Source organism: Canis lupus, chromosome 36 (assembly GCF_003254725.2).
Source record: "Canis lupus dingo isolate Sandy chromosome 36, ASM325472v2, whole genome shotgun sequence".
NCBI lineage: Eukaryota > Metazoa > Chordata > Mammalia > Carnivora > Canidae > Canis > Canis lupus.
This window is the reverse complement of record NC_064278.1, coordinates 30,730,021-30,753,033: the sequence shown is the minus strand read 5'-3', so window position 1 is coordinate 30,753,033 and position 23,013 is coordinate 30,730,021. Positions and strand designations below refer to the sequence as shown.

The window sequence follows — 23,013 nt, the reverse complement described above, 5'->3', positions numbered from 1 at the left end:
GGGTGGCCCAGGGTCGGGGAGGAGTGGAGGCCATGGGTCGGGGCGGCAGGGTGGGGTGGGCTGGCATCAGGGAGCTGGGGTGGCCCGGGTTGGGGAGGAAGTGAGGCCCGGTCTATGGGAGGATGGGAGGCCTGGGACCCGGGAGGAGAGGCCCAGGCTCAGGGAGGAAGGGAGGCCCAGGCCCGCAGAGGAGGGGAGGCCGGGTCTCGGGAGCTGGGGAGGCCCATGTTCATGGAGGAGGGGAGGCCCGGGCCCAGGGAGCTGGTGTGACCTGGGTTTGGGGTGCAGGGAGGCCTGTGGTCATGGAGGAATGGAGGCCAGGGGTTGGGGAATATGGGAGGCCTGGTCCAGGGTGGAGGGGAGGCTAGGGCCAGGGAAGAAGAGAGGCCCGGGCCCGGGGGGATTGGGAGACCCAGTCTCGGGCTGGAGGGGAGGCCCTGGTTCAAGGAGGAGGGGAGGCCTGGTCCCGGGGAGCTGGGCAGGCCCGGGGTCGGGGAGGAGGGGAGGCCAGGGGTTGGGGAGAGGGAGATGCCCTGGCCCATGAAGGAGGGGAGGTCCGGGTCCTTGGAGCTGGGGAGGCCTGGGCTCAGGGAGGAGAGGAGGCCCGGCCCGTGGCTGGGAGGCCATGGGAGGACCAGAGGACCATGACCTGGGAGGAGGATAGGCCAGGGCCTCAGGAGCTGGGGAGGCTGGGCTCAGGAAGGAGGCGAGGCCCAGGCCCGGGCTTGGAGAGGAGAGGAGGTCTGGTCCCGGGGAGCTGGGGAGGCCCGGGCCCGGGGAGCTGGGGTGGCCTGGTGTCAGGGAGCTGGGCAGGCCCAGGTTCGGCGCGGAGGGAAGCCCTGGCCCGGGGAGGAGGGGAGGCACTGGACCACAGAGGAGGGGAGGCCGGGTCCCAGGGAGCTGTGGAGGCCTGGGTCGGGGCGGCGGGGGGGGGCCCCGGCCTCAGGGAGCTGGGGTGGCCAGGGCCCGGGAAGGATGGGAGGCTTGGTCTTGGGAGGATGGGAGGCCCGGGACCCGGGAGGAGGAGAGGCCCGAGTCCTTGGAGCTGGGGAGGCCCAGGGTCGGGGCAGAGGTGTGCCCGGCCTGGGGAGGAGGGGAGACCCAGGACCCAGGAGGAGGGGAGGCCCAGGCTCGGGGAGGAGGGAGGCCTGGGGTCGGAGAGGAGGGGAGACCCGGCTTGGGGAAGAAGGGAGGCCCTGGCCTGTGAAGGAGGGGAGGCCCGGGTCCTTGGAGCTGGGGAGGCCCTGGCTCCAGGAATAGGGGAGGCCGGCCTGGGGAGGGGGGAGGCTGGGCCCCGGGGGGCTGTGGAGGCCTGGGGTTGGGGCAGAAGGGGGGCGTCCCCTGGTGTCAGGGAGCTGGGGTGGCCTGGGCTCGGGGAGGATGAGAGCCCTGGGACTGGGAAGGAGACGATGCCCGGTCCTGGGGAGGAGGGGAGGCCAGGTCCCAGGGAGCTGAGGAGGCCTGGCCCGTGGAGGAGGGGAGCCCCGGCCCGGGGAAGAGGGGAGGCCTGTTCTATGGGAGGACAGGAGGCCCGGGACCTGGGAGGAGAGGCCGGCCCGGGAGCTGGGGAGGAGGGGAGGCCTGGGCTCGGGGAGGTAGTGAGGCCCAGGACCGAAGAGGAGGGGAAGCCCGGGTCTGGGGAGCTGGGGAAGCCTGGTCTATGGGAGGACAGGAGGCCCGGGACCTGGGAGGAGAGGCCCGGGCCCTGGGAGCTGGGGAGGCTGGGCTCGGGGAGGAGGGGAGGCCTGGGCTCTGGGAGCGGGGGAGGCCAGCCCGGTGGAGCTGGGTAGGCCTGTTCCTGGCAAGCTGGGGAGGAGTGGTCTCGGGGAGGAGGGGAGGTCTGCTCCCGGGGAGGTGGGGAGGCCTGGGGTCCTGGAGGAGGGGAAGCCCATGCCTGGAGAGTAGGGGAGGCCCAGTTCCAGGGAGCCCTGGGATTGGGGAGGAGTGGCGTCCCGGGCTCTGGGAAGAGGGGAGGCCCGTGTTCGCGGAGGAGGGCAGGCCCAGGCCCGGGGAGCTGGTGTGGCCTGGGTTCGGGGTGCGGGGTGGTCCGTGGTCGTGGAGGAATGGAGGCCAGGGAGCAGAGGAGGCCAGGGGTCGGCAAGTATGGGAGGCCTGGTCTGGCGTGGAGGGGAGGCCCAGGCCCAGGGGGATTGGGAGGCCCAGTCTCAGGCTGGAGGGGAGGCCCAGGCCGCGGGAGCTGCGGAGGCCCGGGGTCGGGGAGGACGGGCCTTGACTGGCCGGGGGAGCAGCACACATGCAGGCGTGGGGTCCCTAAGGACGCAGCTTGTTTGAGGGACTGCAGGGAGGCCTGCGAGAGGCCCGCCCGGGGCCAGGAGGCCTCTGGAGGCACAAGGAGGTGTCGTCAGGGGCTTGGAGGTCAGGGACGTGGAGATGGATTCCAGGCCAGCTGCTCGGAGGAGGCGATCCAGGGTTTCCGGTGGGAGCGTGGCCATGGCCTGGGGCACCCCGGTCATGCAAGGGGCTGGTTCGTGCTGTAGCAGAGGAGCGGGGAACCCCTGCAGGCCTGTGCGGGCGGGGCGGGGGGCTTGGCCTTTGAATTTGCCCACTTTTTTTTTTTTTAAGATTTATTCATTTATTTATTTATGAGAGAGACAAAGAGAGAGGCAGAGACAAGGCAGAGGGAGACACAGGCTCCACGCAGGGAGCCCGATGCGGGACTCGATCCCGGGACCCCGGGGTCACGCCCTGGGCTGAAGGCAGGCGCTAACCGCTGAACCACCCAGGGATCCCCAGAATTTTCCCAGTTTTATGGGGAGCTTAGGATTCACGCCATGATGATAAGGCTGGAGGGATAGTCGGGCCCACAGAGCTTGAGTTAATAGTAAGGGGACAGGTTTTTTGGTTTGTTTTTGAATATTTTTTTTATTTATTCATGAGAGACAGAGAGAGAGACAGACAGAGCCACAGGCAGAGGGAGAAGCAGGCCCTTCGCAGGAGCCGGGTGCAGGGCTCGACCCCGGGACCCCAGGGTCACGGGCTGAGCTGCAGGCGGGCGCTCCCCCCCCCAGGACCCCAGGCGCCCTGCATGCCGCCGCCGTCCCCTCGTCCTTTGCCAGCCCCGTCGCTCTGACGGCCCAGTGAATCCTGAGACGCGCTATTTTCTCAATGTCATGGTGCCTCGTTCTCCTCGAATCGTCTCGAGCCCTTGGTTCTGGGCCTCGGCGCCCAATAGTTGCTCAACAACCTCACTGAACGGAAATGAATGAACTGAACGACTGTGATTATGACACGTGTCGTTCGAGCGTCGTGTGAGCAGCCCCGTGATTCCGGACATGGGTCCCCTGTGGCGACGCGGGGCTTCCCCCCCCCCCCCCCCCGGAGCCTCGCGGTGGTGCCCACGGGTGGGGCGCACGCCCCCCGCCGCGCTGCGGGGTTTCAGGGGATCGACGCCTTCGGACAATGTTTAAACAGATGAGAAGGGCAAAAAGGAGCAAAACTGTCACAGAGAAGAATCCGTTTGGAGCACGTCGGCCAGGGTGACATCGCCTTTGAGCGCGCACAGAACAAGGAGCGGCCACGAGCCGGCGAGCGGACCCATGTTCCTTCCCACTGTCTGCAGCTGCCAACCGTGTTGCCAGGACTGTGCGAATCTCCCCCTCGAGGCTCAGAAAATCAATTTTATTTAAAACAAGGAAGTAAAATAGTTTCTGTCACATGCCAATTTGGAGGTGGAGACGGTCGTACTGGGTCTCCAACACGTGAGGGGCCGTAAAGCGGTGCCCGGGCTTGGCACCGAGCGCCCGGGGAGGGTCACGCGGCGCCCCGGCTCGTCTACAGGGCCCCGGAGGCCCCGCGTCCCCTCACTGGGACTCACTTTTTAAAATCTGTGCCGAGAGGCCTCGGGACAGCCCAGCTCTGAGGCTGCGGACCCTAATGTGCTCCCACGGGACGCCGCAGTGGCCACAACCGGCTTTTCTCCGACGTGCCCTGTGGGGCGGGCGCTGCTCGGCTCTGCCCTCGATCCGCCTGCAGTTCGCCCCACGGCCTCGGACGCCGCCAGGCTCGCGCCCGGTCCCCTCGTCCCTTCTTCCTGCCCCGGGGACCTGCCCGGGGCCTCTGCTCCGCCGGGATCGGGGCCGGGCCTGTATCTCCGAGGCGTCTCTCTGGCCCCGACGCCCCCTCAAGCTCCGGGCTCCGGGCTCCTGGGCCGCGGGTCGGCCAGTCGGGCTCGGTGGCTGCGGGCACCTGGCCGTGGCCTGAGGTCGTGACCCACTCGGGCGGCCTCCGCGTCCCCGCTGTCCCGTGTCCGGCCTGTGGGTGCCCGGCCGCAGCCTGGTCACCGGCTGGGCCACCCTGGCCCGAGGAGCAGCCACAGCCCCGTCCCCACGGCCCCTCCTCCCCCTGGGGCCGAGGCCACGACCGCACGATGGCCGCAGCCGTCGCCGAGTCAGAGCACCGGGACCCCTGTTCACTGTGGGGACACGTCCGGCCAGCCCCACGCTGCGCCCTCCTGGCGGCCCGGGCCGGCCTCCCCCCGCCGAGCTCTGCCCCGGCTCGTGCCTGTGGAGCGACCCCGGGGCCACTGCTTGCCTCATGAGAGACATTTGGGGCCTTCGGTGAGGACCCCAGGCCACGGACGCATGGCCCTTGGGTCCCACAGGAGCAGGTGTGGGCTGGGGAGTCACCCTCAGGGAAGGTGCTGAGCGAAGGTGGGCCGCGAGGTCGGCCGAGGCCGGGAGGGGGAGGCCAGGAGGGGGAGGCCGGTGGCCACACGCGGCGCCGTCTCCCGCGGGCTGCCTGCTGTCGTGCCTCAAAGTCTTAGCCCTGAAACCGGATGGTTTGGGGTAAAATCGCGACCCCAGGTTTTAACCTCTAACTAGCAGGTGCCTTCGGGGATCTGCAACTTGGCTCACCTTTCCTCGTCTGCCTGGAGCTTTCCCTGGCGCCCTGCAGCGGACAGCGCCTCGTGGACGGAGGAGCACCGCGCTTCGAGGGCGAGTGTAAGGACAGAGCAGCCCGGGCCCGCGGGTCGAGGCCCGACGGCCACGCTGTTCCGGGGCCACTGGCGGCCCCGGCTCGGCCGCGCGGGCTCCGCGGGCTGCCCACGGTGCGCGGTCGGGCTGGCAGCTCACGTCCTGCGTGATGGCTCAACCGACCTCCCTTCCCACCTGCCCTGGAATTTTTTGTCATTATTGGTCGTTTTTATATGTATTTTTTTTTTTTTTTTTTTACTGGAGTCGATTTGCCAACACGTGGCATAACGCTCAGCGCGGCTGTCGGCTGTGGGTCGGGCCACCCGGGGGGCCCAAACAGTGGAGCCTCCCGCCAGCCACCACCCAAGGCTCGGCGCTTCCCAGTTAGGGCCTTTTTTTTGTTTCCCAAACTGTTTCGGCCACGTCGTCACCACAGGCACCGTCGCGTGGGTTCCGGGGTCTGCGGGGCTCTTTGCCGCCGCCGCCACCATCCCCACTGGAACCACCAAGTCCACACCAGCGGGTTTCCTTCTCCTTCCACCCGCAGACGAGACTCCCTTCCGAGGAGGGTTTCAGCGACGCTGGCTGCGGCCCGCCGGGCGTCCCGTGCGACCGGAGCCCCCATCCTGACAAGGTCTCCCCGGACGGGCCTCCCCAACTTCTAGCTTCGGTTCTTTCATTCTGGCAGGACCTCGTGATCGTGCCTCGGATCCCTTTGTTCATTTAATTTGCGCTGCCTCTGAGACCAGGTTCAGTCAACCAACATGTCAACAATACAGCCTTTCTGGAATTTTCTGTTAACATCCACATGCCTGTGAGTTTGGTCTAATCTGAGTTGCACGGTTCCTCTTTGTCTAGTGCCTCAGAACCCACGTCTACACGTATTGCCTAGATTTTAGGAACTAGTATTTAATTAAACTTTTTCATTCTTTTTATGTGTAGGCGCCTCCTGAGGTTGACCTTCTAATTGTCACACAACGCATCCTGGGCGCTGACTCGGCGGTGGAAGTGAAGTAGGAGGAGAGTTGGGCTGAGGCACCTTGTGTTTCAAGAAAGGCAGAAACGTTAGCAGGCGGGAAGTAAACGGTCCGATTTTATTATTTATTTATTTATTTATTTATTTATTTATTTATTTTATTATTTATTCATGATAGAGAGAGAGAGAGGCAGAGACACAGGCAGAGGGAGAAGCAGGCTCCATGCCAAGGGCCCAATGCGGGACTCGATCCCGGGTCTCCAGGATCACACCCTGGGCCAAAGGCAGGCGCCAAACCGCTGAGCCACCCGGGTATTCCCAAGGGTCTGATTTTAAATGCCTGGAATAATTTAACGTGAAAGAGGAATAGTTGAAGAGAATGCTCTCAAAAACCCCATGCAAATTCCCGGGGTCCAATTATTTCTCACTTATACATCAATCAAATACAGCATCTGCAACCCATGTAGATCTATATTGAAGTTTCCCCATCTGCAAAATTAAGATTTATATCTGCTCTTCAGTTACCTAAAACCTGTGCAAGAAGATGAGTTCTAAAGTATGTTTTTTTCGTGTTCATATATTTATGTTGGCACGGCCAGGGAAGGCCACGGCTCTCCTTCCCCCCCCGCAAGCCAAGGTGGTAGGGATCTGACTCGTCCTTCTCTTCTTGCACGTCAGCAATAAAGCCGTCACACCCACGTGCCGTCCTGCAACTTCTCATGAGACCTTAATATCCTGTCATGTAGCAGAGGTCACTCACCCTCCTCAGCCTTGGCTTCCCGGGCAAGTCACTGCAGGTGATCACGACATGAGTCCTGTCTCCAGGGACTGCCAGGTCCTCATCTCTGCGTGCAAATTAGATCTCCCTATATTTGCCCTTAAAAGGTACAAATATTTGATCCCAGAATTTTTCTGTTTTCCTGAACTTCTCACTGCCATCCCTGCTGTTATCAATTGCTGTTTATTTATTTATTTATTTATTTTATTTTTTTGCTTGTCTAGTCACGGTTCTTTGTTACATCAACCTAAATTAACTTTGGCTATTTTACGTAGTAATTGACAGATTTTTGTCTGAAGTTCGGGGAAATTCCGAGAAAGCTATAGAACCCAGCCTCATAAAATAAACAGAAATGAAGAGAATGCTTGTATTCAGAGCCCTAGTCAACATCATACCCCAAAAACAGGCTGGCGAGGCCATCATAAGACTGGACACTAGATGTGTTCTTGGGCATAAGGTTGCAGACAGAATTAAAGTTGCTCATCAACTGACCCTGAGATGGACAGATTATTCTGATTCATCCAGTTGCGCCCAAATGTGTTATAAACGTCCTTATAAATGAAGGAGGGAGGCAGGAAGGCCAATGTCAGAGCAATGCACTACGAGGAAGACTTGACCAAACGTTTCTGGCTTGGAAGATGCCTAAATTTAAAACTCCAGATAATTTAGCTTTGGTGCATAATGTAAATTGGCTTTCTGTCTGTGTCTCTCCATATTTCTGGAAAAGATACACAAGAAGTTTAACATTGGTCACCTCTAGCACAGAGGATAAGTGGACTAATTGTCCATTTTATTTTATTATTTTTTATTATTTTTTTTAGCGGACTAATAGTCTTGATGTGACATTTGACTGATGGATTTTTTTTATTTTTGAAAGGAGTGTCATATATAAGTAATTTAACGTGAAAGAGGAATAGTTGAAGAGAATGCTCTCAAAAACCCCATGCAAATTCCCGGGGTCCTATTATTTCTCACTTATACATCAATCAAATACAGAATTTGAAACCCATGTAGATCTATATTGAAGTTTACCCATCTGCAAAATTAAGATTTATATTTGCTCCTCGGTTATCTAAAACTTATATAAAATACTTATATAAAATACAATATAAAATACCATAAGCCATAGAGAGTAAGCAAGCTTCGAACTATGAAGTCAAACGTGCAAGACCATGTTCACAGTAACTAAAAGAAGAAAAATTTGATGGTGGAAAAGGGCCAAGAGAACAATGAACAGTGTGTAGCAGTGATAGAAAAGCCCCAACTTGCGATTATTCTTAATATTAATGTCTAGTCTGCCAGACCCTGCTTCCTTGCAATAAATTACCAGCATTGTCCTCCCTGATTACTCTCACTTTGGGGACAAGTGAATTTCCTATGTTGTAATTTCCAGCGATTGACTCAAAGAGAATGCTCTTAGTTTCCAATAGACCCCAAGAATTTCATTAAATACAATCTAAAAATCCTCAAGAGTCCCCACTGAGCATCAGATCTCTTCTGAACATAGCGTATGACCTCACATTCTTGAGGTCATTGCCTTATTAAGCTAGAGAGTTCGAACTCCATACGTCTTTTCAAGATCACCAGGGTTCTCGCGTGTACACATGCATTTCTTATATCTACGAAAAGTGACGAAAACCAGGAATGTTTTATTATGATATTTTATTATGGGTGTCTGGAGGAAAAAAAAAAAAAGACCAACAACCACATACAAGCTTACAAAGTTAAATTTCAGCACATTCTCTGTGTTACTGTGACAAAAGCAGCCCCATAATTTTTTTTTGTTGTTGTTGTTGTTGTTGACTTTTACAGGATCAAGGGAGAGAGAGTCCCCTGAAGTGACACGGCAATAAATTTTTTTGAAAGATGGTGTGCATTTATGTTTTGAATGCAAGGCAACAATTCTGACCTGGAGTTTTTAAAGTGAAAGTACATTAGCACCATAACATGTGTCTTTAAAGCCTTCCCAAATGTGGGTAATCTTGACCATTTCAGCAATGACAAGAAAGGAGAAAAGCACCTTTAAAAGCAGTTGATATCCAAGATTAAAATCGTAGATTTAAAAAAATTTTTTCTTTAAATTCTCGTACTATACTTTTTTATCAATATTTTAGGAAATTATTGCTAATTTATGATTTTTTTCATCTTCCAGGACTTCTAGAATTCATCTGTATTTCTGACCAGGTTGAGGTAGTTGAAACAGGGAGGTCTTCTCTAATTTCATGTTTGACTATTTCAGAAAGAAAGGTTATCTTTTAATGGTAAGCCTAGTCATTGCTCTGCAAATGGGCTAGGATTCAAAGAATATAACACAGTGTTATTGTAAGAGTGTTGAAGTTTATTTATTATAGCACCATTGAGACATTTTGAAATTGAAATTGGTAAAAAAATAGAACAAAAAGCATTTGAACTGTATTTGGTGTAACAGCAAAAAAAAAAAAAAAAGGTATCTTTTTTTTTGCCAAATTATACTTTTTTCCAAAACTTTTGGAAATAAATAACTGGAATTGAGTTGGTCACTTGTACTGGTTGACAAGGTTAGAACGAGAGGAACACATATGGAGTGTGAAATTTTTTGCTGGGGTTTCAGATAGAGTTTGGTTTATAAAAAGCAAACAGGGCCAACGTCCACACCAAATTCTTGATCAGGACCACCAACATCATAGGGTGCAATATCTATAATAGGTAGTCTCACAGCCTTGCGTGTTCGGTATTCGAAGACTGTTTTGCCCCATTCCCCAGTGTGTTTCTGTAAAAAAGAGCAAAAAAAAAAAATGTAAGTGATCATGCCATTACAATTACTTAGATACTTCCTCTGAGTGATCAAGCTTAGAAAACCAGCGTGCTCTAAGGGAGGTGCCAACTTCCCCGGCTATGTTCCATGCATATGAGACCCGTTCCATTTTAAAGCTAGAATCACCCCGGGTAATAAACCATATATATATATTTTTAATTTTATATATTTATATATATATTTATAATATATATTATAATATATTTAATAAAAATATATACTTTATTTTATATATTTTATATATATTTTATTTATAAATATATAATATATTTATATTTATTTATATATATTTATTTTATTTTATTTTTTATTTTTTTTAGAGACTGAGAAAGAGAGCATGTGCACATGAGGGGAGAAGGAGGAGGGGAAGAGGGAGAGAGAGAGAATCTCACGCAGGCTTCACCCCCAGTGCGGAGCCCCACGGTGGCCTTGACCTCAACCCTGAGACCATGACCTGAGCCAAAGTCAAGAGTTGGACACTTGACTAGGCCACCCAGGTGCCTAATAAACCATATTGTTAACCAAGAGCCTTATAGAGCTTTAGGTCCACCCAGCAGAGAGTCTCAGGAGGCCTGCTCCTGTCTGGTCACTGCTACCAGGTATACGATTGGTTTACTGAAAAGTGGGTAAGTCTCTCATAATGGAATTTGCTAACATTAGAAGCAAAGTCTCCCTTTGTTTATAAATGATAACGAAGAATAGATTCGAAGCTAACCTTTAACGTGAAAAAGTGAGCAGAGATTTTAGAGCGACTCCAGATGAACAACTGTTATGCAGAACGTACAGTAACCACCCAGATTATCTGATAAAGTTTATATTAAGAATTGAAATTTCTACTGATTTCAGTTAGTTTCACCTGGAGGTTGAGAAGATCGATATCTCGTGTGTGGGGTATTTAAGATTCCCCGCAATGAATCAGTAGATTCTATGTACCTCACACCAAACGTTCGCCCTCGGTATTTTTTTTAGTTCTTTTCACAACAGTGTGCTTAAACTAGAAATGCTGAGATTGTTGTGATCCATGCTTCAAAAAATGTTATTACTTACAGTGCAACCATCCTCCAGGACTGTGTATGTGAATTTGCTGTTTCCTTCAGCCTTGAATTCACCTTCATTTGACCCCATCAGCCTCAGGGCTTTCTTTACATTCCCACTGGCGTGATCCATGTACGCGATGCTATTCTTGCAGTGATACGTGATGTTCTGGGAGGCCCGGCTGGAGAGAAGGCGGAGGAATGCCAGCTGGACATCGAGGACGTCTTCAGGCAGCTCGGGATTGCCGTAGCCAAACTGTGATGGGGACAAACAAAAGGGATCAGACATCTTAGGTGCAACCGTAGGTCCTGAGGATTTGTGCGCGGTAGTATGGTCATCGTAACGTAGGTTCTTCATGTATTTTATGTATGAATATTTTACATCTGAATATGTTTTTACTGCATGTATGACATATAGCTCTACAGTAACAAAGGTGTCAAGAATTGAGAGAAAGGTGGGTGCGTACAAAGAATAATTCGATCTAACTTAGCTTTGGGAGAGAAGTCATAAAGTCATAAAGGTATCACCCGAATATATAAAACCATTTGGGCTCCTCTGTTTATTAACTAACTTAGCTTTTTTTTTTTTTTTTCTCTAACTTAGCTTTGTGATGAACGATTTAGGAGGAACCAAAAAAGTCAGGTAAGTAGGAATGACTTACTTTTAAAAAAAAAAAAGGTATATCCTTTATTACCTGGAAGCCACCATCCATGGATTCTCCAAACCAAACATGTTTCTTCTCAGCACCAGAATCTGTCCACCAGTTCTTCCGGGGAACGCTCCCGGGACTGGCATTCAGGCACGTCTCCCCGGTTTCCATGTTGCAGAATACTTTGATCGCATCCAACTTGCAGCCTTGGTTGGGGTCAACCCAGTACTCTCCTGAATGGTCACGAGAGAGAATAACGGGACTTGGTTATACACGTAGCCGTGGAGTTTGGGTCACAGGGACTCCGTTGGTGTCCCTGTTTGTGCCCATTCATAAGGCTGCTTGCAGTGTGCTTGTGTTTTATGGGAGAGCGTGACCCAGGAGCTTTCCCTGGGATTGCGAAGCTCAGAATGAGCCACGAGGGTTAAAAAACGCTGGAGTAAAATACAACTTCTTGATATTGAACAAGGCTGATGATACTAGGCCGAGACATCTGGTTGGTGCATTGTGTTCATTGAAATCTCTCCCTCTTTTTAAGATGATTGTCTATTTAGTGCAGTCTTGCTAAATAATGTGAGCTTTTCGTCTAATCTATATTTATGCCGTTGGGTTTAACCCGAAGTCCCTGTGATTGATGGTTGTTCTCTATCCTAAGTAATTTTCAGAAATGACTCCTAACACAGGCAATGTCCCACGTCAAGGTATTTGAGAGCCTCCAGTAATTTTTGCCCTTCAGAAAGGATTAACCCAGTATATTCTTAACTCTTACAGCATTACCAATATTTGATTTAATTTTATAGGAGTCTGGGATTTTTCATTTAATATGAAAAAAGCTAATAATTAGATTTATCACACAATTAATCCCATTCGATAAATACTGCAAAAGTTAAACCACAAATCATGTCTGTATCAAGTTATATAAATTTTATCCTGAACACACAGGGATCCAGGTTGCGTTACGACTCAGACAGCTTGGGGTTGATATGCAGGAATAGAGCAAACTAGGACTTGTATGAAAATTTCTACAAAATTGTCCAGGAATTTTCCTACGTTTGGGCTATTTTGGTTATTCATGTCACATTTTGTCTACCTGCAGTGTCTGCTTGCTTAAAACATTAAGTGGATTCGAGCCAACCCACGTCCTGTGAGCGCTACGTGTGCTATGGTATGTGTCCTGCCCCCAGCAGGTGCTCCCCCCCACGCCGTCCCCCGACAGCAGTGTCTGCACCCCTTGCCAGAGGCTGGGAGCCCCTCCACGCACCGCTCTTGAGCTCTGGATGGCAGAATTTGAGGTCCCGGCAGTTCCGAGCGGGGTGTTTGCGGGACCCGTCGGGGCTAACGAGGCTTTCTATTTGTCCACTGACGGATTTGAGCGAAGTCATAATCTCCTCGGTGTTGATTTTGAAATCCATTGGCTCATCTCCGTAATAGGGGGCAAACCCGCCAGCTTTCTCCCCTCCGGCGGCAGCCAGGGCGGCAGCGCCCCCACCACAGCAGGGTCCAGGGGCACCAGGAGGCCCGGGGGGACCTGGCTGTCCTGGGTGGCCGGGGGAGCCCTAGGGCGGAAAGCACAGGCGTCATGGGGGACCCGTTCTCCGCTGGAAGGGTGTGTTGCTAGGCTGATAAAATGCATCACAAACAATCAATACGTCATCATAATCATTTCAAGGAAGGTCCATTTGTTTTGTGACCGAATGATACCGGTTATAATAGACTCGTTACCGTGAGATTCACTGTGTACAAATCAGCGGAGCTAGAGCACACATTGTACCCTATCTTGCTTCCTTTGCAACAAACGATGTCAACTCCTCTAACTCTGACGGGACAGAGGGAATCTGACGAGGACCCCCAGATTCTGATCCCACTTTTGTCACTGGCTTTGTGTCTTTGGGCTGATCGCTCACTTGTGTCTCAACGACCAGACGTGTAACTTGTGGGGAAGAGGTTCTTACTGCACCTACGCCAGAGATGTGCGACAGGAAGGTATCGGCAATGACGGCCCTGGTAGCTGCGGGGGAGCCACGGGAGCTGTTGGAGAAGGTGGGCCACACGCTTGCCGGCACGATGATCGTGACTGTGAGGCCTCCAGCGTGACAGCAGCGCTGGGTAACTTTGCTTAATCGGGCTTCGTCCTTATTCTGACCCACCTGCTCTCTGAGCAAACTGTGGGCATGATCTTTCCCCCCTGGTTGCTACAGGCCGACGGAGGAGCCTCACTGGGGCGGACACTGCCTCCAAGTCCCTGTTCATCTGCCACACTACAGGGATGCCTGTACTGGGCCTCACTCGCTGGCTCGCAGGGCCAATCTTACCAAGTGTTTCTGAAAAGCGAGGGCTGTCGCACATTAAATACACGTATGTGTAAGTGATGTCTTACCTCAGATCCTCTTTCTCCTCTGTTACCTCGAGGGCCTGGTGGTCCAATGGGACCTGGATGTCCACTTGTTCCGTCTTTACCAGGGGGTCCACTGGGTCCAACTGGTCCCTAAAAGATGATCATGAGATCACAATGTTAGAATACCTTTCTGCTAGAACATTTTTAAAATTTTATTTATTTATTTATTTATTTATTTATTTATTAATTTATTTATTCATTCATGATAGACATAGAGAGAGAGAGATAGAGAGAGAGGCAGAGACACGGGCAGAGGGAGAAGCAGGCAACATGCCAGGAGCCCAATGTGGGCTCGATCCCGGGACTCCAGGATCGCGCCCTGGGCCAAAGGCAGGCGCTAAACCGCTGAACTACCCAGGGATCCCCAAACATTTTTTAAAATTAATTAATTATTTTTTTTCTGCTAGAACATCTTAAAAACATGGGTCTGCCCATCTCTTTCCATGCTACTCACTCTGGGGCCTGCGGGGCCTGGACTACCGATTGCTCCCTGGTGGCCTGCAGGACCCTGTGAGGAAAAGAAGGGTCAGTATGAACGGAGACTTGTAGGAGATGTAGGATACTGTGCATCCAACATCAAATAAAAGCCACAGGGAGGGTGACGGAGTGTGATTTCCCTTCACCTTAATCTCCCCGTTGCCTCATGCCAACAGCTCTTTCGAACAAGCCCTCGAACCCACGCTCACCTCCTTTTGCACACACTTCTAAAGGTGAGCAGTCTTCCCCTTTTGGTCTCTCAGACTTGCCTCGCTCTGCAGTTCACACACACCAGAGGGGATTTGCTGACAAAGCCGACACACTTACCGGAGAGCCTGGGGCACCTGGGTTACCGGGGAATCCTCGATGGCCTTTGATGCCGTTAAGGCCACGTTCACCGGTTTCACCTTTGTCACCGCGTGGACCTTGGGGACCCTTTACAGACACAGTTCAAGTCAAGGTCAAGAACACGCGCACACACTGGGAAAACAGAACAGGACCTAGAGCAGCTGACCATCGGGGACGTCCTGCTAGCTGGAACTCCCGCCGGCACCGCGCGTGCAGTGATGGGGACTGTTCGGGTAGTTCCCACGTGGGGCTAATAATCCCACGAAAGGCCAGTAACTGCTATGTGGGTCCTCGGCCCCAAGGAGCTTTTACATTTGGAATTGCTTTCCGCATCAGCAAAAGGAAGTCACAGTTCTGTTCCTCCGCGGTGGGTGTTGCCACCCGCCCCCAACACGCCGGGGCATGGCGCGTGTCCCACCGCACGCAGGGTGAGGGGAAGCAGAGCCACTCACAGGGGGGCCTCGGGAGCCTGCAGGACCAGGAGCGCCGGAGGGACCAGCGGGGCCCTGCGTGAACACAAACACACGGCGATCGCGGGTCACTGAGAAAGCTTTGCCTTCGCTCAGAGTCAGTGTCGTGGTCGTGCCGTGGTCGCGGGCTGCCGGGGGCGCGGCGATTGTGACAATCCAGGTCACCTTGTCCTTGTCGGCGCTGTCCGGGCTCCCCGGCACGGCCCAGGCAGGAGGGCTGATGAGGCCACATGGGCCTCGCCCCTCCAGGCACCACGGCCACGGCCCACAAGGAGCCGTGGTGGCTCCTCATGGGCTGGGGCCCCGAACCTACCAGAGCCCTTTTCTAAAACAGCACAGCTGCCTGAGGGACAGGTCGCAGGAAACCCGAAGAAACGATGGCAGGTGGTTCGGTTCGCACGTGGGCCACCCCGCGCCCCCCACCCCCGGGCCCTCAGAGGAGCCGGGGAAGCACAGGAAACTCACCGTCTCGCCTCGGTCGCCGCTCTTCCCCGCCGGGCCCACGGGGCCGGGGGGGCCGGGGTGGCCGGGGGCGCCCGGGGCGCCAGGAGACCCGTTCTCCCCACGATCACCCTGCGGAGGGCGCACACGTGAGTGGGGCCCGCGAGTGGGGGCAGCCGCGGGCCGGGGGAGGCCGCCCAGTCGGCGCTTGCCCCTACCTTGCCGCCCGGAGCGCCGTCGCGGCCTGGCAGCCCGTCGGAGCCTGGGTTTCCCTGGAGGAGAGAAGGGGGCAGGTCAGCCCGGGCCCACCCGTGACCCCAGGATGACAGGGCGCTCCCAGGACCCTGTGGCTCAGCTCTGCGGTGCCTGTGGCCCTTGGCGGTCATGGGGGGGCTGCAGGCCGAGGCCTCTGGCCCGTGTGTCTCCCCCACGTGAGACGGGGGATGTGGTCGGGGAAAGGTGTCTGAGAAAACCCTTAGGACACAGGCGACAAAAGCTGGAGAAACCGTGACATAAGCTGATAACGGAAACCTGCAATCTAAGGAAAGGCTCCCCGGGCCTCCATTCCCCTGGTGCGCTCACCCTTCGCCGTCACAATCTCTGGTAACTATTAGTTAACATCGTTCTAAATTGTCACAGAAGGGGATCTGTCATTAAGAAACAAGGGGAGCTTTGGCAATATTTACGCTCCTGACACGAGGGCACGGCCCGACCGGTGCTTAAATAAGTGACCAGGTACGACCTGGACAGCCTGACGTTTCCCAAGAGCTGGTACTTACATCTCTTCCAGGTTCACCAGCCGTGCCGGCCAGGCCGGGAAGCCCCTGGGGCCCGGGAGGACCGCGCTCTCCGTTGTGACCACTGGGTCCTGGCTTCCCATTTTCACCCTGCACACAAAGAAATAAAAGACATTTTACTTTGACTTATTTTATCGTTTTTTGTTTTACTTTATAAAAAAATTTAAGCTTTTTAAAACTTACTTTAATAATCAATTAATATAATATAAGGTGTGCTCGTTTTTCAAGGAAAAACTTCTATTTTATATTTTTTTAAAGTTTTTTTTTAAAGATTTATTTACTTATTTATTTATGATAGACATAGAGAGAGAAAGAGAGGCAGAGACACAGGAGGAAGGAGAAGCAGGCTCCATGCCGGGAGCCCCACGTGGGACTCGATCCCGGGTCTCCAGGATCATGCCCTGGGCCAAAGGCAGGCGCCAAACCGCTGCGCCACCCAGGGATCCCCAAAACTTTGTTTTATTAAAGGTCAATTGGATCTGTTCCTAAAACTACCTAAAATTTCCCTCTTTAAAACGGACAGTCAGCAAAGTAAAATGCTCACAACCTAACAGGGGTATTCGAGGTGGCAGGATATTTGCTGCGATACCAGTTTATTAGTGTCTACGTTCGAGGCTGCCCTACGACGTCCATTGTTTTTGCTCTGCAGCCTTTTGATACTACGCATGCTTCCTGAAAATATCAAGAATTTGCATCTTTTACAGGAAAACGTGTCCGTCGCGCGCTTGCTACGGTTACGTGCTGTCCGAGGGCTATCAAAGGAAACCGGGTGCAGTGAAAGACGGCCACGCTCACCTTGACGCCCTGTGGGCCTGGGCTTCCCCTAGGACCTGGAATGCCTGGTGGTCCCGCGAGACCCCTGGCCCCGGTGATCCCAGCAATTCCGAGAGGGCCTGGGGCTCCCTGTTGAGCAAATAATAAAGGCTTGGTCCTTCTTTATGTGACTGTGTTTTCCTCTATTGAATCCATAATTAAAAACAAAACGGTATTGTGGATCAGTAGAGCAAGAGACCCCTCACCGGAGGGCCCTGGGGGCCAGGCGATCCCTTCTCACCGGGTTGGCCAGCATCACCTTTAGGTCCGGACACCCCAGGGCTGCCAGGAGCGCCGTTGTTACCGGGTGGACCGGGGGGCCCATCCTTGCCTGGAGCACCACTGGAGCCTGGGGGGCCTGGGTTACCCTACAAGGACATTTTTTGAAATTTGAGTAGTTTGCAATGGAACAATGAATGTTTCTTCCCTCTTTTATCTCCCTCTTCTACCTGCATTTTACATGGGATTTCATACAAAGAGTAGTAGCAACGGGTAAGTTTCTCATCCTACGCATATGTGAATATTCTTTATGGACTAAAGAAAAAATATTTAAAAAAAAACTCACATTATTGCCAGGAGGGCCAGGAAGACCACGACCACCAGGGAAGCCAGCGGCACCCTGGGAAATGACAACATATTTTTGAATTCCACAAGTCAAGCAGGATGAATAATCAAGTACAAAAAACACATATAAAGTATAAGAAATGGGATCCGTTTTCCACCCTGGGATTATTCACGGTTTGTTTTTTTCCTTTTGGAATTTACACAGAACCTTTATGATTAGGGGATTGTAGTTGTTCGGGATCCCCCGTGAGGGATCTAGCACTTTCAAGGCAGTTTTTTACGGATGGGAATTGAGCAGTGCTTCTGCGTAGTGGGGTGGAGGACGCTGGCTGGGAGAACCGATACTCACGGGACCGCCGGGACTGCCACGTTCACCTTTGACACCCTGGGGACCGGGGGGACCCTGTATGGAACGGAGGTAGAAATGGTTCATCAGAAAACCGCCAAGATCAAAACTTGAAAGAAGCACTAAGCCTTCAAGAAACGGTGGCTCTGCTTATGGTGACCATCAGTCGTGCCCCTGCGTCGGGTCACCGTCGGGCTCCTCCAGGCCAAGGTGCGCTGACGAAGCCGTGTGGCGACCCTCTACCCCAGGCTCCCCAGTGCACGACAAACCGACGTCAAGGGGACGGGACTGTGGCGTGGCCAGGACACCTCAGGCCGTTCCCTGAGGCTGGGCCCGTCCCCCGAGGCCTGGCGTCCGGCCGCCCGGGGCCGCCGTTGGGCAGCACGAGGGTACTCACCGCAGGCCCGGCTCCTCCGGGGGGCCCTGCCACTCCGGGGGGGCCTCCTTCACCCTTCTCGCCGGGGGCGCCCCTTTCGCCCTTAGCGCCGGGCTCGCCGTTCTGTCCCTGAGGTGGGAAACGACAGCCCGTGAGCCGCGGCCTTCACCGTGCACGTGGCTCATCCTAGTTTTTCTGCAGAAACTAGAATTCTTGGGGGGGCAGGACGGTGCCATACGATTGGAAAAGAAGGTTCTCGGAAGACAGGCCAAGGCCTGGTAAGGGAAGCCTCCCCAGGGGAGGTCCAAGCGCGCCACTTGTGGGGCAGGTGAGCGCGGGGGACCCTCGGGAAGGGCCAGGCCCGAGCGTTTTGATTGTATCATCTTGCAACAGGGGGACGTCGAACATCTCCAGGGCGTGTTCACCCCGGGCCCTGGGCGCCACGAGCGCCTCCCAACGCGGGTAAGTGGGGCGGTGTTCCCATCCCCGCCCGCCAGGGGAAGGGGGGTGAGAGCCGGACAGGGACGGGAGGGCGGCCCGGGGCCCAGGGAGCCAGCGGCCGGGCCCGCCCCACACCCGGACGGTACTCACGGGAGCTCCGGGGAAGCCGGCGGGTCCCGGGGGGCCGTGCTCACCTCTCTCGCCCTGGGGGGAAACACGCTCCCGTTGGTGCCCTTCCCACGGGACACGGCACCGCCCGCCTCCCCGCTCGGCGGCCTACACCGGTAGCTTCTGGAAGACTCCCCCGCTCTTCAACGAGGCGCCGAGGGTGCACCCCAGAGCCCTCCGGCTGTGAGGTTATTTGCCAGGAAAGCAATCTGAGCATTTGGAAGTGTTTGACACATGCAATCTGTAATTCTAAACATGTGAGAATTTAAAAGTATAGTAAAAGGGTTAATTGGGAAATCAGTCAACTAATTAATTAAAGCCATTTACTCCGTATCTGTCCTGAGTTGCAGACCCTGAAGGCAGAGGATTTTAGATCTAGAAGGTGCCTCAGGCAAAGATCCTGCAGGTTTAACAAATACTTACAAATGAGCATTATTCGTGCCATTTTTTATTTCTTTTCCAGAATTATTCAGGAGAGAAGGTGTGACTTAAAACTCTCTCTCGTGAATTTTAGATCTAAGAACTTTGGCCTAAGGAAACGGTCTCCCACGGCTGAGACTCAGGTCCTGGGGCGGGATTGCTGAGGAAGTGCTCGGGCCTGGTGGGCGCAAGAGTAACCCGAGGCCTCGTTCTCACTTACGGGGCCACCGCGAGGACCAGCTATGCCCGGGAGGCCGGGGGCACCACCTTCACCCTGAAGAAAGAGAAAGACAATATCGCTCTGCGTCTAAAGAAGCCGGGGCATTTCTGTGTGTGTTTGTTTCTAGGTAGTGTTACGCGTTACCTTATCTCCAGGCTGACCGGCTGGGCCAGGGGGGCCGATGGGACCGGTAGGACCCTGAAGAAAATAGAAATACATTTTTAATTTTAGAGGTAAAAAAGCATCCTCTTTCCTATTAATCAGAGTATATAGACACAGCATTGATCTGATCAACCAGATAATAGGACTTGTTTTCTGGCTTCAACGATACGCTTCACTTGGTGCGTACATATTGCAGAGCTTAAGAACCATGAGCTTCGAGGGGGCTGCCTCTAATGGATTCAGGGGCAATTTATTGATTCAGTTTTTACTTATTTTATTTATTTTTTATTGGTGTTCAATTTGCCAACATATAGAATAACACCCAGTGCTCATCCCATCAAGTGCCGCCCTCAGTGCCCGTCACCCAGTCACCCCCACCCCCCGCCCTCCTCCCCTTCCACCACCCCTTGTTCGTTTCCCAGAGTTAGGAGTCTTCATGTTCTGTCTCCCTTTCTGATAGTTCCCACTCATTTTTTTCTCCTTTCCAGGGGCAATTTATTGATTCATTTTTCTTTCCATTGCAGAAGATAATGATGTGACATAACATCTTACGATAGTATCTTTTTAAAAATTAAAATGCATTGCCTTAGTCAACAGCTTGATGATCCAAAATGTTTAAATACTCAGAATATAAATACACATATTAAAATCTTCAAATTGGCATCTTCAAATAGTAGAGTTTTACCTACGTTACCTAAGTGAGATATTAGGTGGTTTTTTTGAAATTTTTATTTATTTATGTTTTATTTTTATTTTTATTTTTTTTAGATTAGGTGGGTTTTTTAATTGGATGATGGCTTACCCATCAAATCTGTCAAAAGTGAAATTTGTGTGAATTTCTTTAAGGCATCCACCATGAATATAACATCTACGTAATGACGCACCAATCATGCTTATTGGCTGTGGTCATATCTAGAAGGTGTTTGCGAACGGGGATAGAATTGATGGTAATGTTTTTCTATTTTGTTTGTTTTTAACCTTTATTTTGAAATAGTTATGCCTTCCAGGAGGTTGCGAAAGAAGATACAAGAAAATCCTATGAGCCTTTCTCTCAGCATCCCTGAATGTCAATATCTACACAACTGTTGTACCATGTCAGAACCAAGCGACTGGCATTGGTACCATCCCCAGAGCTGACCCCGGCCCAGCCGTTGTGCGCATTCTCATTTGCGCGGGAATGTGTGTATAAGCTCTAGAAGCTGGTGTCTTTGAGGTTAGCGTAAGTTGTGTGTATTTTCTATCGGTAGGTTGATGCCCACGGTCTGACTATACCACAGAATTACAGTGTTCATCAAATCAAAAGATTCCTTCATGAACACTATTGATTATCTTGGATGTTAGTGACTCATTATGACTTTAGCTTTTAACCTTTATCAGACTTTTGAGATTTTTCTATTCTCATGTCACGGTCGGACCATCAGGTAATGACAGATATAAGCCAGGAATTTTAACATTCATGTCATGTGGGCCTTCCTAGTGGTCAGAAAGTGGCCAAATACGGTCTAGGCCATCATGATGAGGTTTTACAGCAAGTACAAGTGGAGGAGAGAAACTTCCAGGTCATAGAGACACTCACCCTGGGACCATCCTTCCCCGGGGCTCCATCTGCACCTGCACTGCCTGGTTCGCCCTGTCGAGCAGAAGTCAGCGTCATGGCTGGAATGGGCCCAGGAGCAACCCCGGGAGGCTGCCCAGGGTGTGGTCGTAGCCTCAGGACCACAGGGTGGCTTTGGGAGCAGGTTGGCCTTGGCACCTGCGTGGCCATCCTACCTTGTCACCCTTGGGGCCGGGGCCGCCGGGGCCTCCTCTCTCTCCGGGCATCCCCTGCAGACCAGGGGTACCTGCCGAGCCGGGTGGCCCAGGGGGGCCAGCAGCGCCCTGGGGTGGAGGAGACACGGTAAGCGCCGGGAGGCCACTGCGCCGGCACTAATGGGTGGCCGCAGGTCCCCACCGCTCACCTTCCCTCCTTCGGGGCCTGGGGGTCCAGCTCCACCTCGGGGGCCCATGGGGCCTGCAGCCCCGGGAGGACCACGCTCGCCCGGTGCACCTGAGTCGCCCTGGTGGGAGGGAGAAGGCGGTTAGCGGGCCCGCAGTGGAGGGCATGCTTGTCGCGCACAGCACTGACTGTGACACCTGGGAAATGTGCTTGTGAGACGCTTGTCCCTGAGCAGGGAGGCGACATGGGAAGAGTCCGTAAAGAGGGACCTTGGTACCTGGCCTGACCCGCTGCCTCTGACACTGCTGCTGTTCTTTTACTCATGGGGGCATTTTTTAAAAAACGTTTTTCTACTTAAACAGTTTTCCTATGTGGAATCCATGCCCTGGAAAGATTCGGCGTTTGCAGTTTCAGACACTCGGTTGCTTCTGTAGCATTTGTTCATGTCAGACAATGTGATTTTATAGATGATGCAAATCTAACGTCCTGGAAATGTCTTGAGCTACCCTAAGAGTGTTGGCCAACTGTTTGCCACATCCTGCTTCTAAGAAAAGACCATTTGGGTTTGATGTACTAAAAGGGAGTCGCTAACCAATTCTCTCTAACAGTTTGAAGAAATTAGAAAATAAATGGAAATACTTACCTTGCCTCCTGGAACTCCAGGTGAACCAGATTCACCCTTCGGGCCCTAGAAGACGGGGTTATACGATTAAGCCTATGTCAGGATCCAGGTTGTGTGAATATAAGCAAAAGGACTTGTTGGCATTTTGTACAGTTTGTTGAATCTTGAGCTGTGTGCTCTTTCTTTTATGGTAAAACCGAAACAGTCCATGTTACAGCTATGATTGAATAATTTTTCTTGGTTTGGTTAATGAATATTTAAAAAGCAAATGATAAAACTCAGAAACCATGGCGTGAGAAAATGCAAAAGGTAATAACTGATGAGTGATTATGATTTATTCTTTTGGCTTCTGATTTTTGAAAAAAATAAAAAGGCATGCAGCTTACTGGTTCACCGGGTTTTCCATTTTCTCCTGGGGGTCCACTGGTTCCGGGCAAACCCTACAAAGAACCACATTTTGTGTTGTGTAATCACTTCAGACACTGCTCACAGAAAAGCTTCTCATCTGTGTGTTTCTGCAAGGTATTCAAAAAGGTTTAGTGGTCTTTTTAAGGCTAAGAGCTTTGTGGGTCTCAAAACCCAGGGGCACAGCTGGGACAATCATATCTTCCAAACTTAATGTTTATCTCCCTGTAGTTTTTCTGTTGCTGTAGGTAAAAATGAACCGATGGTAATATGGATTTGCTATGTGGACTTAAATTATAACAGAAGTAGGCCTAAGCATAAAAAATTTGATGTGCTTAATTAATTAAAATAATTGCATAATAATAATAATCAATCTGCAACAGGAATGTCGACTCACATCGTCTGTCATTTTATTTCAAGGTGGAAGACAGACCCATACATTTTAA

At 52.5% G+C, this 23,013-nt stretch overlaps 1 protein-coding gene and 1 long non-coding RNA gene across 4 annotated transcripts in view; one reads left to right on the top strand and one right to left on the bottom strand.

Moving 5' to 3' along the window:
• Positions 1-6,225: 6,225 nt before the first annotated feature.
• Positions 6,226-16,928, top strand: LOC112668251 (uncharacterized). Of its 3 annotated transcripts, XR_003141612.3 has the most exons (5): positions 6,226-6,795; positions 9,803-10,818; positions 11,121-11,159; positions 12,263-12,331; positions 13,089-14,021. It is a non-coding gene; the product is annotated as an uncharacterized LOC112668251 (long non-coding RNA). The 3 variants fall into 3 exon arrangements; XR_007408529.1 differs by lacking the exon at positions 13,089-14,021 and adding an exon at positions 16,799-16,928 and having other exon boundaries at positions 9,803-11,159; XR_007408528.1 differs by having other exon boundaries at positions 9,803-11,159.
• Positions 9,006-23,013, bottom strand: part of COL3A1 (collagen type III alpha 1 chain) — a 37,848-nt gene continuing 23,840 nt past the window's right edge. Inside the window, exons 28-51 of the mRNA XM_025460457.3 lie at positions 22,549-22,602; positions 22,184-22,228; positions 21,563-21,661; positions 21,375-21,482; positions 21,181-21,234; positions 19,587-19,640; positions 19,443-19,496; positions 18,785-18,838; positions 18,215-18,322; positions 17,821-17,874; positions 17,473-17,526; positions 17,114-17,275; positions 16,890-16,997; positions 16,077-16,184; positions 15,516-15,569; positions 15,322-15,429; positions 14,839-14,892; positions 14,366-14,473; positions 14,016-14,069; positions 13,544-13,651; positions 12,428-12,722; positions 11,212-11,399; positions 10,530-10,772; positions 9,006-9,437 (exon numbers count right to left, since the gene is read on the bottom strand). Coding sequence (XP_025316242.1) covers positions 9,291-9,437; positions 10,530-10,772; positions 11,212-11,399; positions 12,428-12,722; positions 13,544-13,651; positions 14,016-14,069; positions 14,366-14,473; positions 14,839-14,892; positions 15,322-15,429; positions 15,516-15,569; positions 16,077-16,184; positions 16,890-16,997; positions 17,114-17,275; positions 17,473-17,526; positions 17,821-17,874; positions 18,215-18,322; positions 18,785-18,838; positions 19,443-19,496; positions 19,587-19,640; positions 21,181-21,234; positions 21,375-21,482; positions 21,563-21,661; positions 22,184-22,228; positions 22,549-22,602 — 2,475 coding nt within the window. The 3' untranslated portion in view covers positions 9,006-9,290. The remainder of the gene's footprint in view (positions 9,438-10,529; positions 10,773-11,211; positions 11,400-12,427; positions 12,723-13,543; positions 13,652-14,015; positions 14,070-14,365; positions 14,474-14,838; positions 14,893-15,321; positions 15,430-15,515; positions 15,570-16,076; positions 16,185-16,889; positions 16,998-17,113; positions 17,276-17,472; positions 17,527-17,820; positions 17,875-18,214; positions 18,323-18,784; positions 18,839-19,442; positions 19,497-19,586; positions 19,641-21,180; positions 21,235-21,374; positions 21,483-21,562; positions 21,662-22,183; positions 22,229-22,548; positions 22,603-23,013) is intronic.